At 36.9% G+C, this 15000-nt stretch overlaps 1 protein-coding gene across 1 annotated transcript in view; it reads right to left on the reverse strand.

The window, feature by feature from the left end:
- LOC147020217 (mitochondrial 10-formyltetrahydrofolate dehydrogenase-like) overlaps nucleotides 1–15000 on the reverse strand; it is a 271323-nt gene that overhangs the window by 20328 nt on the left and 235995 nt on the right. Inside the window, exons 16-17 of the mRNA XM_085893782.1 lie at nucleotides 11657–11744; nucleotides 11144–11237 (exon numbers count right to left, since the gene is read on the reverse strand). Coding sequence (XP_085749908.1) covers nucleotides 11144–11237; nucleotides 11657–11744 — 182 coding nt within the window. The remainder of the gene's footprint in view (nucleotides 1–11143; nucleotides 11238–11656; nucleotides 11745–15000) is intronic.

Genomic DNA, 15000 nt, shown 5'->3' on the forward strand with positions numbered 1-15000 from the left:
ACTGGTAAAATAATAATAAAATAAAATGGATAATTTTTTAATTAAATAAGCATGTTGTGTGTGGGGAACTAATTAACTAATCACTAATTATGTGAATATGATGAATATGGGTGGAGCTTGTGTGGGGTTTGTGTGTGTGGAGCTTGTGTGGAGCTTGTGGGGGGTTTGTGTGTGGTGGGGTTTGTGTGGGGTTTGTGTGGGGTGGGGTTTGTGTGGAGCTGGTGTGGGGTGGGGTTTATGTGGGTGGGTTTTGTGTGGGCGGAGTCAAAAAGGGGTGGAGTCAAAAAGTTTCAATTTATCTTTGTCTTTTGTAATTCCTGTGAATAAAATGAACCTAAAATCTCTTCCCCTTCCAAATCATATATCTTGTAAGTCCAAGGAATCGTATCTATTACGTCAACAATTTTAAAAAGTTCGTTCGTCTATCGTTTAATATAACCCTTTTCAAAATGAGATTTCCACCTATATATTCTTACGATATCACCAACTTTGAACTTAGGTTTTCTGACATTAATCTCTTTTTCATATTTTAATTTTGTAAATGTTTCTGATGGTTTCATATTTGTTGACGTGTGAACCGTGTCATTATACTTATCCACAATATCCTGAATAAAAGATGACCATTGTTGTGAACCGAGTTGTGTGAATTTTTTATATAGTCTCTCTTTTAAGGTACGATTAAAACGTTCAACAACAACTGCCTTCCCTTCATTAAAGGTACTGTATAATGTAATACTGTTATTTTTTAGAAAATTCATAAATGTCTTGTTATAAAACTCTCTACCCTCATCAGTCCACAATTTTTTAGGTTTTCTCTTACTTTTATTAAATATCTGTTGAAAGGCTAACATAAGAGTATTACCTGTTTTGTTTTTTAATGGTACAACCCATGCGTATCTACTCCTCAAATCAATAACGGTTAAAGCATACTTGTACCCCTTATCATTATTGAGTTCAATCAAATCAGCAGACCAGATATAATCTACTTCCTTGGAATAAACTTTCCTTCTCTGAAACTTTGTGAATATTGGTTTATGTAATTCATCAGCTAAATTGCTCTTCAGTCTTAATGACATCATTAGAGCCGATAAGTTTTTTGCAATTCCAAGTCCAAGTTTCAATTTAGCACTGATCATCTTCTTCACAATGAACCAATCAACTTTTTCTCTCAAGGTTGGATTTTGTATCAGAGACAAATTATACAACATTTCTCTATCGGCTTCATGCTTTTCTTCCAACGTTGTGGTATTCCCATAATCAATATCGTGTCTCATGCACACTTCATCAACTCTATTGATGGGTTGACTCCATGATTTAGGATTGTCTGCCTCATCCAATCTTTTATGCAAGTTTGTGCCTGGACCACAGAAAGAATACCCTGGAAGATGTAATTCCCCTGGTATTCCAGTAGTTGTAAATTTACTTCCTGATAAAAACTTTTGTATATCTCCTCCTCGTTTGTGTTTGGAGATAAATTGATTTTTTTTTGAACCACACACCGAACATATACCTTTTTGTATAACCCTGTTATTTTTACTTTTAATATATGAAATATTTTTAGTATTAGTTTTCTTTTTACATTTGAGACAATAACTCATTTATTTATGTGAAAAATTCCTGCAGAGTGCAAAAACATTTTTAGTTTCCAACATGCACATTTGAATCTTAATTTTTAAAATATAAAGAATCCCAAGAAATGCCTTCACTCTCTCCTCCATTTATTTAAGAAAAAAAATAAAAATGAAAAACTTGAATTAAAATGAATATCTTGTCGATGTCAATAGTCTTGCAGAAAATATTTCAAATTGACTTGTCAATTCTTTGTTTTCCTCCTCGGTGGGTTGAGTTATTTTCTGTAATACCACCAATCTTTTTTTAATCTCACTGGTTTCCATATTTTGATATTTATTTTGTCTCGCTCTTTCCTCCCTCTCCTTCTCCCTCTCCTTCTCTCTCTCTCCTCCCTCTCCTTCTCTCTTCTCCCTCTTCTCCCTCTTCTCCCTCTCCTCCTTCTCCTCCTCTTTCTTCTCCCTCTCCTCCTTCTCTTTCTTCTCCCTCTCCTCTTTCTTCTCCCTCTCCTCCTTCTCTCTCTTCTCCTTTTCCTCCTCTTCCCTCTCTTCTTCAACTCCTTCCTCATCCCTTATTATCCTTGAATCGCTTTCACCCCATAGAATATCATACATATATTCATCAGGATTTCTTGTTATTCCTGTATCCAAAATAATTTTTTTTACAACAGGAAACCAATAAAATTTCTTTTGAATTTCTAAAAGAGCCTTACCTTTTCTTAACTTTATAATTTTTTCATTATTTAACATTCTAATTAAATCTAAAGTTGTCGGTTTCTCAACAACAGCATAATGCCAATCTTTTATTGAAAATACCTCATTCTTATGTTGTAGAACATATTTATTAAAATACCGAATACCCTTTTCTTGAAGGTATGCTTGGACACAGAAATGATAATTTTCTTGAAGCCTTCTTGCTGTCATTTATGTATTAGAAATATGTTGTTCATCTTTCGGCTGCTCCCATTAGGGGTCGCCACAGCAGATCATCCGTTATGATCCGCATACTGATTTGGCACAGGTTTTATGCCGGATGCCCTTCCTGACACAACCCTGCTCGCCTCTTATGACACAGGGATCAGGATTTGGGTTTCACCATGATTCCGGGTTGCTCTACACCCTACCCAGTGCAGAGCCCCCGTCCTCAAGCGATCCTCCAACCCAAGCTTCCGAGTAGCCGGATTACAGGCGCACGCCACTACGCCCAGTTATGTATTAGAAATATATGTTAGAATAATATTATGGCACGAAACACCTCCCCATCTTCCCATAGTTAAATCATTTTGTATTTCCTTACTTATTATATATAATCCTGTTTTTTCTGTTTTCATGATATAAACAAGGGCAAAACCATTATTATATTTATCCTTATTAAATTCTTTTATTTGTTGTTTACTAATCGTGGCCCCACAAAACTCATTCTCGATACCAAGTGGATAATATTCTTCCTTACGAGACTGATATAATTGTTCCAGGTCTTCGAGGTTAATTTTAAATGACCAATTATACCCTAAATCATTCATATCATACCCCATTGTTCTATTCTCATACAAACGATACGCCCTTCTTTATAAAAATTTATTTTAATTCGAACTGTGAATTCTGTATGACCTGGAGATAATATCAACACTTCTGTATCTTTGGAATACACGGCCGTTTTATTTAAGGATATATATTGTGATAAATCGCTTAAACTCACCAAGTCATTCGCGTCAGTCGGGCTTGGATAATTTTTTAATTTATAAGCATTTTTCATGTTAATATTTTTGGTTATATGATATTTATGTCGTTCAGCCTGTGCCTTTGTGTAATAATTTGATAAATCAATATCCAGTTCTTGAGATACACCAAAGATAGAACCATCTTTACCAACATAAGTCATTTATATTAGATTAAAAATAATATAAAATTTTTGATTTTTGTTGAGTTGAAATAACACATATAGACATAATTGACCACAACACTTGGAATTTAATTCTTTGACTTGAAATGTTTGATAAACACCATTCTGTAAGAATTTTATGACTTCAACAGGTGGTGGAAGACCAAAACTATCAAAATAATATTTGTCTTGACTATTTAAAATACAAACCCAATGAGAACCGTTCCCATTATTATCTTCTAAGTTCATAATAATATTCTTTGTATGTTTCGGCACATTTGTTAATTCATCTTTCATAAAAATAACCACATGATGAAATAACCATACAATATTTGACAAGTTGTAAATTTGATATTGTATTCTTTCCAAATTCTTTAAACCACTCATCAATGCTCATTTATTTATTAGAAAGATATAATCCATTACCTCTTTTCGTTAATTTTACACCTGCTTGTGCTATAGAAGAAAGCATATCTCCAACTAACAATCTCGCTTTATCAGGCAGACCTTCAAGTTTTTCAGCAAAATCTACAATTACACCACTTCCACTAATTTGTTTCTCCAACTTTTTGTTATGTCTTTCCAATTCTTTTTGAGCCTGGAGTTGAGCCTTCCTTTTGTTGGCAGTTTTCACCGCTGTTGAAATACCACCCGTCAATGCTCCAACCACACTTAAACCAGCAAATAAAGGAATTAGAAATGGGAGAAATCGTCCACTCGTCTCTCTTATTGAATATTTTTTCAACATTGGTTTTGTCATTTTAATTTTAAGTGAGCCAGTGTCATTCAAGATTTTAACCTGTTCTCTTGTGAGCAAAACATCAATTCTTACTGCTCCTTTTCTCTGAATTGTATTAACGTTAATCGTACAAGGCTTTTGATTTTGAACACAAGATGATATTTTATGAAGATTGATTTGATTAACATATACCCCAGTTGGTACTTTGCCACTCATTTATTTAACAAAAAATTATGTGAGACTAATCATCACACCATTATCTGTATTAATCTGTAATTCTGTTTCTTCCAAAAGCAAACAATATGTATCAACTTCTTCACTCTCTCCTCTTTCAATGTATAGGGAAGTATCCACTCGATTACACTTTATAGTTTCCTTTTGAGCGCTCAGGTCAAACGCATAGATTGTATACAAACTTTTAAATGCTGTCATATCCAAAATAGGTTCTTTATTTCCATTACTTTCACACACCTTTTGGTAAGACTTGTATGCTTCAGCAAAATCATTTTTTCCCCAATTAATTTCCAATCTATCTCGTGGATAAAATGTTCCATCTAGAGAAACGCGAAGTTGTTTCACCTTAGCATTATCACTCAATGCATTATTCTTATCAGTCGCAGTATCACCATCTGGCTTTTTAAAAATGATCCACAGATATCGTGGCTTTCCTTCCAGAACACCCAAATTCCACGTGTAAGTAGTTTGGTTGAGTTTAACGTGTTGACATCTTCTTTTGAGGTATGATACACTGAGTGGTTTCTTTGAGTTAAGTCTTCTATTCAACATCTCTTCTGTTTTAAGATTAGGAGTATATTCACTGATATACCAACTCATTTCCTCAATTACAAATTTATTCTGTTCAACAAAAGCACTACCAACACCAAAAAGCAATCTATTTTCATTATCATTCCTTTGTAGTTGAAATCTCATTTTAAGACCATACAGAACTTTATCATGATCACAAAATCCAAATATACCTTTAAGAGGAACTGCCAGAGTAAAACTATTTTCTGCTTTTGTATCATCATTATACATTCCTTTCCTTTGAGTATATCCAGGGTCTGTGTTTGTTCCCGTTGACATATCAGGAATAAAACCTTCGACAGACCCCTTTCCCATTCTATCACTGAATGTATAGAGTGTAAATTTCATCATTTCAGATACAGCAGAGACATAATCAACCGCTTCAACTTCTTGTGTTCCAATATACAAACGCACACTATCAAACATTTTCCAGAAGAAATCATTTACAAGTGTAGCGTTTGTGTTATTCCCAGCTTTAGTGAATTTAAATTTACACAACAAGAAACTTTCGGAGAGATTCAAATAGGTTTGTTGATTATTTATTTCAAAACTTTTTGTACCATTCGTATTCCAGTCTGTTCCAGTTATTGCATTTACCTTGAAGTAATCTTCTTTTTTAGTGGAGTTTGAGATAATAATAGTATCATCCAAATCATAGACACTATCAATTGCTTCCATACTTGTATTTATTTCGGAAAAAAAGATGTTAAAACTTTTGAAACCCTGATCGAAGTATTTGAATTATTTTCTGTCGTTCTTGGGGGGACAACTGAGTTTTGCCTTTCTTAATTTCTTTTATTGCTTGTAATTTATGAGATTCCTTCTGGGCATCTGTTATGCTCTTTACAGCACCTGCTACATTTCCCACAGCAGAAGCAGTTGAACCAATTAGATCTTTATGTTTAAGAATAGTTGAACCAATACCCATTAGAGTATCAATTATCCCATCTCCTCTAAATTGATGTCCAACACCCCTTTGTCTCTTAGGTTTATAGTATCCTCTACCAAGATACATACCTTCACCCTTGTAGTATGGGGAAAGGAACATCCCATCCCCTGTAATTATTTTATATTTTCCCAACTCGTGTTTCCTCACAATAACCATCGTATTTATTTATTGGAAAACTTCACGTAGGTGAATTCTGATGGATATAACTTCTCCATTCAAAGAAATCATACGATTATCTTGGTCGGTTATCCTAAAATTTACTCTGTGTATGGTTTTTCCTGACACAGGGAGATAAACCAAATTTTTCGGTTCCATATTGAATTTATAACCAATTGGGGTTGAGTATGCGCTGAATGAAAATATTGTATTTGTTTTTTTTCCATCATTATAAGCACCATCAATCAAATCACAGTGAATTAACACCGAATTTATTCCTGAGGATATTTGAATGACATTATCACTGTAAAACGTCCCATTAGTTTCAATCTTTTTTGAGGAGAAACCCAATAACTCTCTAAATGAATTATCAATTGTGAAATCAACCTTGTAGTTATTTTAACTTTAATCGTTGATTTTGAAGTATGTTTTTGAATGTCTATAACAATATTTTTTGGTTCATCACCCTGTTCTTTCATAAGACGAGCAATTTCGGAAGATATTTGAGAAATCTCATATGCTCCGGGTGAGACCGTTATCGTTTTGTATCCACTTCCGGGATTATAACTAAACTTGTCATTTTTATCAGTTATATTAAATAAGGTATTATAAGTTTCCATGGACAATAAAGATGCCTCATATTCTTTTGTTGGGTCAAGTTGTAGTGGGTATGGGAATGAAGATGTGTGGTCGCTTGTTGTGATATTGAAACTAAGGATTGTGCTTCTCATCTTATTTAATATGAGATAAAATGTCTTTATATTGATATTTATTAATTATTTTCATGTTCATCAACTGGTCTAAAATGGCTGATGCTTCATTAAAACAATTGGTGTTTCCAGCCTTCTTACTACCTAACAACAATAACAGTCTATTAACTAATTGCGATGGGTCATTTGGAAGAAAACTAATACCTGAACCAAGGATAATTAAAGCCTGAATAATGTGTTTCTCCTTCTCATTTTTCCTACTTTTACTAGAAATACTAACCCTATAATTTAGAGTGTTCAGCAGATCAATATATACTCTATCGACATTATTTTTCATATCCAATGGTTTATCAATATACTTTGATTCATCCCTCACAGTTGAACCTTGTCTTCCATCTTTTGTGAGAAGAAACATTAATCTCGGAGTTAGTTTAACAGGGGGTTGAGCAGAACCCAAGAACCTTAATTCATCATTAAATATCAATACCTTTTCTTGAACAAGATGAAATATTGCTGGTTGTTCTGTTGGAATGAGTCCTGCTTTGGTTTTTGAATCCGCTGAATATTTATTGTTTTGAAGAGCATTCACAATATAATCAGGGGGTTGATTAATCTCTTCCAGTTGTTGAAATAAACCTTTGTCATCATATACCTTTAATTCTCCTAAATGCTCTAATTCTTCCTCCGTCATTTGATCAAAATCTTTTAACATTTGAAGTTTTTTAGGAGTATATTCTACTGTGGGAACTGTGGAAACATCTTTCATTTTTTCTTGGGAAGTTTTTAAAAGTGGTTTAAAAAATTTCTCTTGTTTTCTTTCAAATGCTTCTTCGCCCGTTGGTTTCTGTCTGCATTTCTTCTTTATGTCTTCCTGCTGTTTTACAACTTTTGAAACCAACTCTTGATGTTCCTTAAATCTTCTTGCTCTTTCTTTTGCATCCATTTATTTATTGTAAAATATCATTTAATGAATTGTAAAGATCAACAGGGAAATTTTCCTTTTGTTCATCATTCAAGTAGATGTGTTCAAATAAATCCTTTTCTTTAAATATTTCATCAAATTCTTTTTTAACATTAATGCGAGTTGTAATTTCTTCTTCACTAATACTTGCATCTCTGCTTTTCATACGTTTGCGTTGAGTTTCTTCATCAACATCAAAACCGAATGATAAAATCTTCACTCCGCTCAGATGTTTAATAATTTGTCTCCTTCCTTCTGGATTTGTTTCTAATATCCCAAGACCACCAGATTTTAGTTTCCTTAATTCACTCTTACAATGTGAATATTTTGTTGTACCAAGAGAAACCTCCTCAAATATTTGACCTTCATTCCTCAATCGCATATGTTCCTCCACTGAAATATAGTGATAATCTTCACCTTTTACTTCTCCAGGTCTTATTGCTCTAGTTGTTGTTGATACAATGCGTATCACGGGGTGTTTTTTAAGTAAATTTACAATATTCGCATTTGTACTACACAAGAACCTTGATTTATGAAAGTTTTTTCCAGAAGCAGATTTACCCACAAGATTTACAATAATAGTTGTCATTTATATATGTAATTGTTTATAAAACAAAAAATATATCCCTTAATATCTCATCTTGTTTCACAATATATTTATATTTTTCAGTCGTGTGCTTCATGTAATCCTCAAATTTATTTTTACTATATAATGTAGAACAATTATCTCTCCAAAAATTATTGATATCTATTGAATTTAACTTGAATAAAATAAAAGTATTAGCATTGTTTCTGATGGAACGACGAGGAAGTTGAAAGTACGATTGACTAAGATAAATACAATTACAAGGAGAATGTCTCCCTCTTGTGTAGTAGCTGTCCATTACCGTTTGGTTTCTCTCATTAACACAATCATCAAAGATAACGAGGTTCTTTTTTGATTTATCCAGATCTTGGGGAGACGGTATATCATCCGTATTATCACTAAGAATACAAGTTATAGGATTTCATTTCTTTTTACATCTCTGTGTATCACAAAATAGTTGAATTATATCTTCAATGTTATAATCATTTAGGTTTTTTTGACGTTTAAATAAACCGATTATATCTTCTTTTTGAAGACCAGCATTAAAACCTTGTGAGAGTAGTTGATACTCTGGTTGAAAACTCGACTTTGTGAAAATTATTAAATTATCATAATCTAAAAAGTTGGGAGTGAGGAGCATCTTTAAAAGTAAGCAGGTTTTTCCACATCCACTTGAACCAACTATGAGACATCTTAATGAATTTGGGAGATTTTTATGGTTGTTAAATTTTATACACACACACACATATATATATATATATATATATATATATATATATATATATATATATATATATATATATATATATATATATATATATATATATATATATATATATATATATATATATATATATATATATATATATATATATATAAATATATATATAAATATATATATATATATATATATATATATATATATATATATATATATACACCCCAAAACGTATTGGTGGCGTGATGGGGCAATCGTGCAAGGTATTGAGAGACCGTTATCCTCATCTCCTCCCCTCCTTTTTCTCTTCATTAACTCCTCTTCATCGGGGTGTGTGTGTGTGTGTGTGTGTGTGTGTGTGTGTGTGTGTGTGTGTGTGTGTGTGTGTGTGTGTGTGCGCGCGCGTGCGCGTGTGTGTTTGTCCTGGTACCTGTCCTCGTAAGTTAAGATTACAGAAGATTATTATTTCGGGTTAAGTCTACTCTGTGTCTGCTTTTGTAAGTTGCTTGGACATTGTTGCACCTCACGCTTCTTTCTATCCCTGCATTACACAACAATAAAACAACTATTCACTGTGCCACATAACTTTCCTCGCCTGCTTGTAAATAAATAATTATTAGAAATGTTCCCAGCTCGTTTTTGTCTGTTCTTTCATTGATCCAGCATGGTCCGAATCCTTGCTTAGCCAGGACTTTATTCCCAACGATCCGTTCCTTTTAGCCGGTCCGACTTTGGCAGTGTTGCTCGGCTGCATCCGATCTGGTTCGGACAAGGCGTACCGAGGGCGTGTTCCCCAGTAATTAAATCACGTGATTAATTGGGTAACTCGGTTAACCCATAGACGGGAGGACCCTAGGTCACGCGGTTGAGTTATTGGCATTCACGGTTGGTTAGCGACCCGCCATGTCACGGAATTATCCATGTGCGACGGCCTGCAATTCCGAGGGATCTGGTGGGAACCCGAGATAGCTTCTCCCCCCCCCCCCCCCGAATGATGCAACAATGATGTCACTGGAACAGAACTGATTTGAGCTGGAAGTGCTATGACTGAGTTTTAATGAAGTGATTCAGTAGGTGAATGATATTATTATACCTTCATATCCCACAAAAAGTTCATCTTCACTTTATCATTCGAGGAGGAGTTTATTTGACATTTCTGTAAAACCTGCTGTTGCATATGCTCAAATTATGTGTAAATTTTTATTGATTATAAATTCAAATATGATGCTTTCGAACATTGCTCCTGTCTGTCTGTCTCTTCCGAAACTCCCCAACACAAGTTTTTCCACAAATCCTCTCCTAGTTAAACTCCAGAGGTCCAGTCTTATCACCCATCTCAACTCTTTTGTTCCTCCTTTCAATGGTTTGTGGAACCACCGTCCAGCAATTGTCTAGTCACACTCTTCTCTCCAGGACTTCAAGCAAGCAGTGCACCATTCCCCATCCCTACCTGTGACCTGTTCTACCTCCATTACCCTTCATGACCCAGACTTAACACTTGAAGGTTGGTGTTCCTTTCCCTCCCTTATTTCCTGTTCATTCATCCCCCCCCCCCCCCCACTTGTTGAGTCCAAATGTGGCTTCACTGTCAGTATGTTGTCTCTTTATCCTCTGCCACACACTCTTCTATAAGCCTAGATTTTGTATTTTAAAAAAATAAAATGAAAAGATTCGCAATGTGATTCAAATGAACACTCAAAATTTTCCTTTCATACAAAACGGGAAGTGGAAATATATGTCACAAAACAGACACCATTGCAAGAAAATGTTAAAATAAGCTCATTAAATAGCCCTTGAGGTTATATGCCATCACGTTTCAAAATTTAAGTGAATCCGAAACCAAAGTGACCCATTTGGAAAGACCCTTGTGTTTATAACCTTAAAGTCCTTTAAGGAAAGGCTGTCAAATGGGGTAACCACGATTCTCAGCCTTTTAATTCAACACAAAATGCAAGGTCAGCTTGAACACTAAATAAAAAAAAGAACATTTAATGCATCTGACTAGTAATAACTTTCATAAATCTTTATCACATAATGTCAGGAATTAAAAGGAACTGCATGTCTGCCCACCTCTTCATGATTTGCTTGCCAATGGGAGTAGAACCAGTGAAGCCAAGCTTGCGGATGTCGGGGTGCTCTGACATGCGCTGGCCCACTAGAGACCCTGCAGGACACACAAGCATATGGATTGCTTGGCAGAGACCCAAAACTATGTTCTCATGTGGCCTTTGTCCAGGTCGAGTTGCTGGCATCAGCACGCTTTTATGGCATCTACGTGAGCAGAAGTAATATAAAGGGTCTAGAACCAGACTGGGAACACCACAATTATGTGAGATGGCTCAATTTCTGTTGACAGAGATGGAGTTTAGTGCACGAGTGGTGCTCTGTATTTGTGCATTTGGGCATGCTGTCAGGTCCGACATCGGCGACGATTAATTCTCCAATCCGAAGCATGCCTTACCACGAGCAAGATGTGCTGACTTTTAGCACCGGCAAAGTCATAAAACATGAGGACTTGGATGAATGGCCAGTCCCTTTTTGAGTCTGAGGTTATTGTACGGCAACAAGCCTCGTTTTACTAACCGGAGCCAGGCAAGATGTTAATCACTCCTTTCGGAATGCCCGCTCTAGCAGAAAGCTCAGCGAACTTCAAGGCACTTAGGGGAGTCACCTGCAAAAAAGTAAATGCGCACTCCCATTCAGTGGATATTCCTACACAAATGTACACACATTCTTAATGTATATTCTGTGAAATTTGCCTGAAATTAGCATCAAGGGATCGGCTGATGATGGCATTCGGTATCACAATGCAAAGGCAAAACTAAAACTTAACTTTATGCTGATTCTCAAATTGATGCCTCCATTGATGATGATTGATGATTCTCAAGATCCAGCCCCGACTCTTCTGTTATTAACAGACATCCCACTTCAATGGTTGTCTGAACTGAATATTAATGATCAAAAACCCCTTGTGCAGTGGTAGAAAAGGCGAGAAGTGTTAGAGCTGCTATAACTCCCTTTAATCGTGAAGATCGTTCACACATCGATCTTACCTACAAAACCCACACTGCTGTCATGAGAAGATCAAAGAACCTGACGTGACAATGAAACATATATCTTCTGTCTTATTGTCTTCACCAAGAACAGCTGTTGCTTTTAACATGTACTGTTTCTGTGCAGATTCTCGTGAAGAAAAATTGCATGTCCTCTTGGACTACAGCTGAATAGAATTTGTGTATATATATATATATATATATATATATATATATATATATATATATATATATATATATATATATATATATATATATATATATATATATATATATATATATAATTATATTGGGTGGTCGCGAGACTACCCTTATTCTCAGTTTTTCCTTCTGTCAGTATGTCTGTTTGTTTGTATGTAATGGACAGCTCTGGAGGCCAGAGGAGTCAACCGATTTTGATGAAACTTGACAGGTAGGTTCATACCAGGATTTAGTTGTATGCTTTTGAGCACCGTTGCTATGGACGCCACCGTTGCCGAGCAACGGGACTTTGAAATTTGTGAAAAATCCTAAAAAATAATTTTTTTTCGAAAATCAATAATCGGCTTCCAGGCATTTATGCGCACTATAATCAACCTCTGTCAAAAAATGTTCAGCCCGATCCTTCAAAAACTGTATGACTAGTATGGAATTATGTAGCGACCACCCATGTCCATGTCGCCTACCGGCTTGTGTGTGTGTGTATGTATGTGTGTGTATATATATATATATATATATATATATATATATATATATATATATATATATATATATATATATATATATATATATATATATATATATACATATATATATACATATATCTATACATATTGGGTGGTTGCTAGACTACCCTTAGTCTCAGGTTTTCCATCTGTCTGTATGTCTGTCAGTTTGTTTGTATGTAATGGACAGCTCTGGAGGCCAGAGGATTCAACCGATTTTGATGAAACTTGACTGGTAGGTTCATACCAGTATCTAGTTGTATGCACTTGAGCACCGTTGCTATGGACGTCACCGTTGCCCAGCAACGGGACTTTGAAATTTTTGGAAAAATCCGAAAAATATTTTTTCGGATTTTTTTTTTCGAAAATCAAAAATCAGCTTCTGAACTTTTATGCGCACTATAATCAACCTATTTGTCAAAAAATTTGTCAAATTTTTTGTCAACCTATTTGTCAACCTATTTGTCAAAAAATGTCAAAAAAAACTGTATGACTAGAATGCAATTATAGAGCGACCACCCATGTCCCCTCCCGGCGTGTGTGTGTGTGTGTGTGTGTGTGTGTGTGTGTGTGTGTGTGTGTGTGTGTGTGTGTGTGTGTGTGTGTGTGTGTGTGTGTGTGTGTGTGTGTGTGTGTGTGTGTGTGTGTGTGTGTGTGTGTGTGTGTGTGAGTGTGTGTGTGTGTATATATATATATATATATATATATATATATATATATATATATATATATATATATATATATATATATATATATATATATATATATATATGTATGTATGTGTGTGTATATATATATATATTGTTGGGATTCGCGCCCGCCGGCGTGCGGACGGCCACGTAACTCGAATCGCGGCACGTCGCCCACCGGACGGACAATCCAGTCGTGACCCTCTCGGACTAACGCCGGGAACCAGTCACGGGTGGACCTTTCGGTCTCACCGCGATCGTGCCAATCGGCCCCTGCATGGGATAGGGTTGCTCGCCAAATTCGACCTACCTAAGTACCCACATGGAGGGTAGACCGGGCGATCGCACCTCGCCGCAGGTCGACTTCGGACACGGGCCACTTTAAGCGACCCGTTCCGTACTATCGGGATAACCGAGCGGTGTTATTCGTCGGCCTCGACGGTTCGATTAATTATCGGGCGTTTTTGCCCACGACCAACCCTTTATGTGAAGCAAGATGGAGATTCAATGAAAGAAAAGACGAAGCGAAGCGGGAAAACAGTTCAACAATAAGCACATTTATTTCGCGATGAACGGAAAGCACACATATACAATTCCACCAAAAGCACATGTAAAAGAAGAAGACAAAAAGCAAATGCAACAATGCAGATCTATCCGACTACCGGGCACACGGCAACACTTATACAATTTTACTTCACAGACGGCGCCGACAACACACATTCCCAAAGCAAAAGAAAAGAGAACCACCCTCCAGGATGAGGGGGGTAGGCGGGCCTGGGGCCGAGACCGTGTCGGGCCTACCCGTCTGATGATGAGACGCGGAGCGGCGGTGGTGCCTCAACTCCGCGGGCCTCGCGGACAGTGTCTGGTAGGGGGTGGGAAGGGGGCCCCCTTTGTCGCACTATCTCAGCGCGGGGGGGAAACAGGAGGGGGTTGCTGATGCTCGGGGAAAGGAGGATTTCACAAAATCTCGGGTCCCGCGACGAGCGTCTCCACCAGGACCTCGGTTGCGCTGCCGGCCTCTCCCTCCGCAGTTCCCCGAATCCGACGCGAGCACCCCCTCAACCGCCTTCGCCGCCGCCGCCTCTCCACAGCTTCGTCCGATCGCCCTCTCCGTCTCCTCTCTTGACTCGTCCCAACTCTTCACTGGCTCCGCGAACTCCCAACTGCGAACTGCTCTCTTCTGACGAACGCAGTCGTTTTTATAAGCCCCGTGGCTTCGCTCTTTCATCTTTGACCCTCTGCCTCCGACCTTTCACCTCTATAACTGGCTCCCCATTGGCCCGAGGAAAAGTGGGCGTGAATGCTTTTTGATCCATGAATTTGCATATAGCGACCGCCCTCCAACGCCCTGGAGGCGGGGCCAAATCTCCCCTCGCTCACCGATTGGACAGAACAAAAGTGGGCGTGAGTCGTTTTTGATCCGTTTTTCTGCGGAAAGTCCGTGATGTTTTTGAGCACGCTGCTCGGTGCGCGCCCCG

The sequence above is a fragment of the Eptatretus burgeri genome, chromosome 9 (genome assembly GCF_056783735.1).
Source record: "Eptatretus burgeri isolate ZD-2024b chromosome 9, Ebu_testis_v1, whole genome shotgun sequence".
Taxonomy (NCBI): Eukaryota; Metazoa; Chordata; class Myxini; order Myxiniformes; family Myxinidae; genus Eptatretus; species Eptatretus burgeri.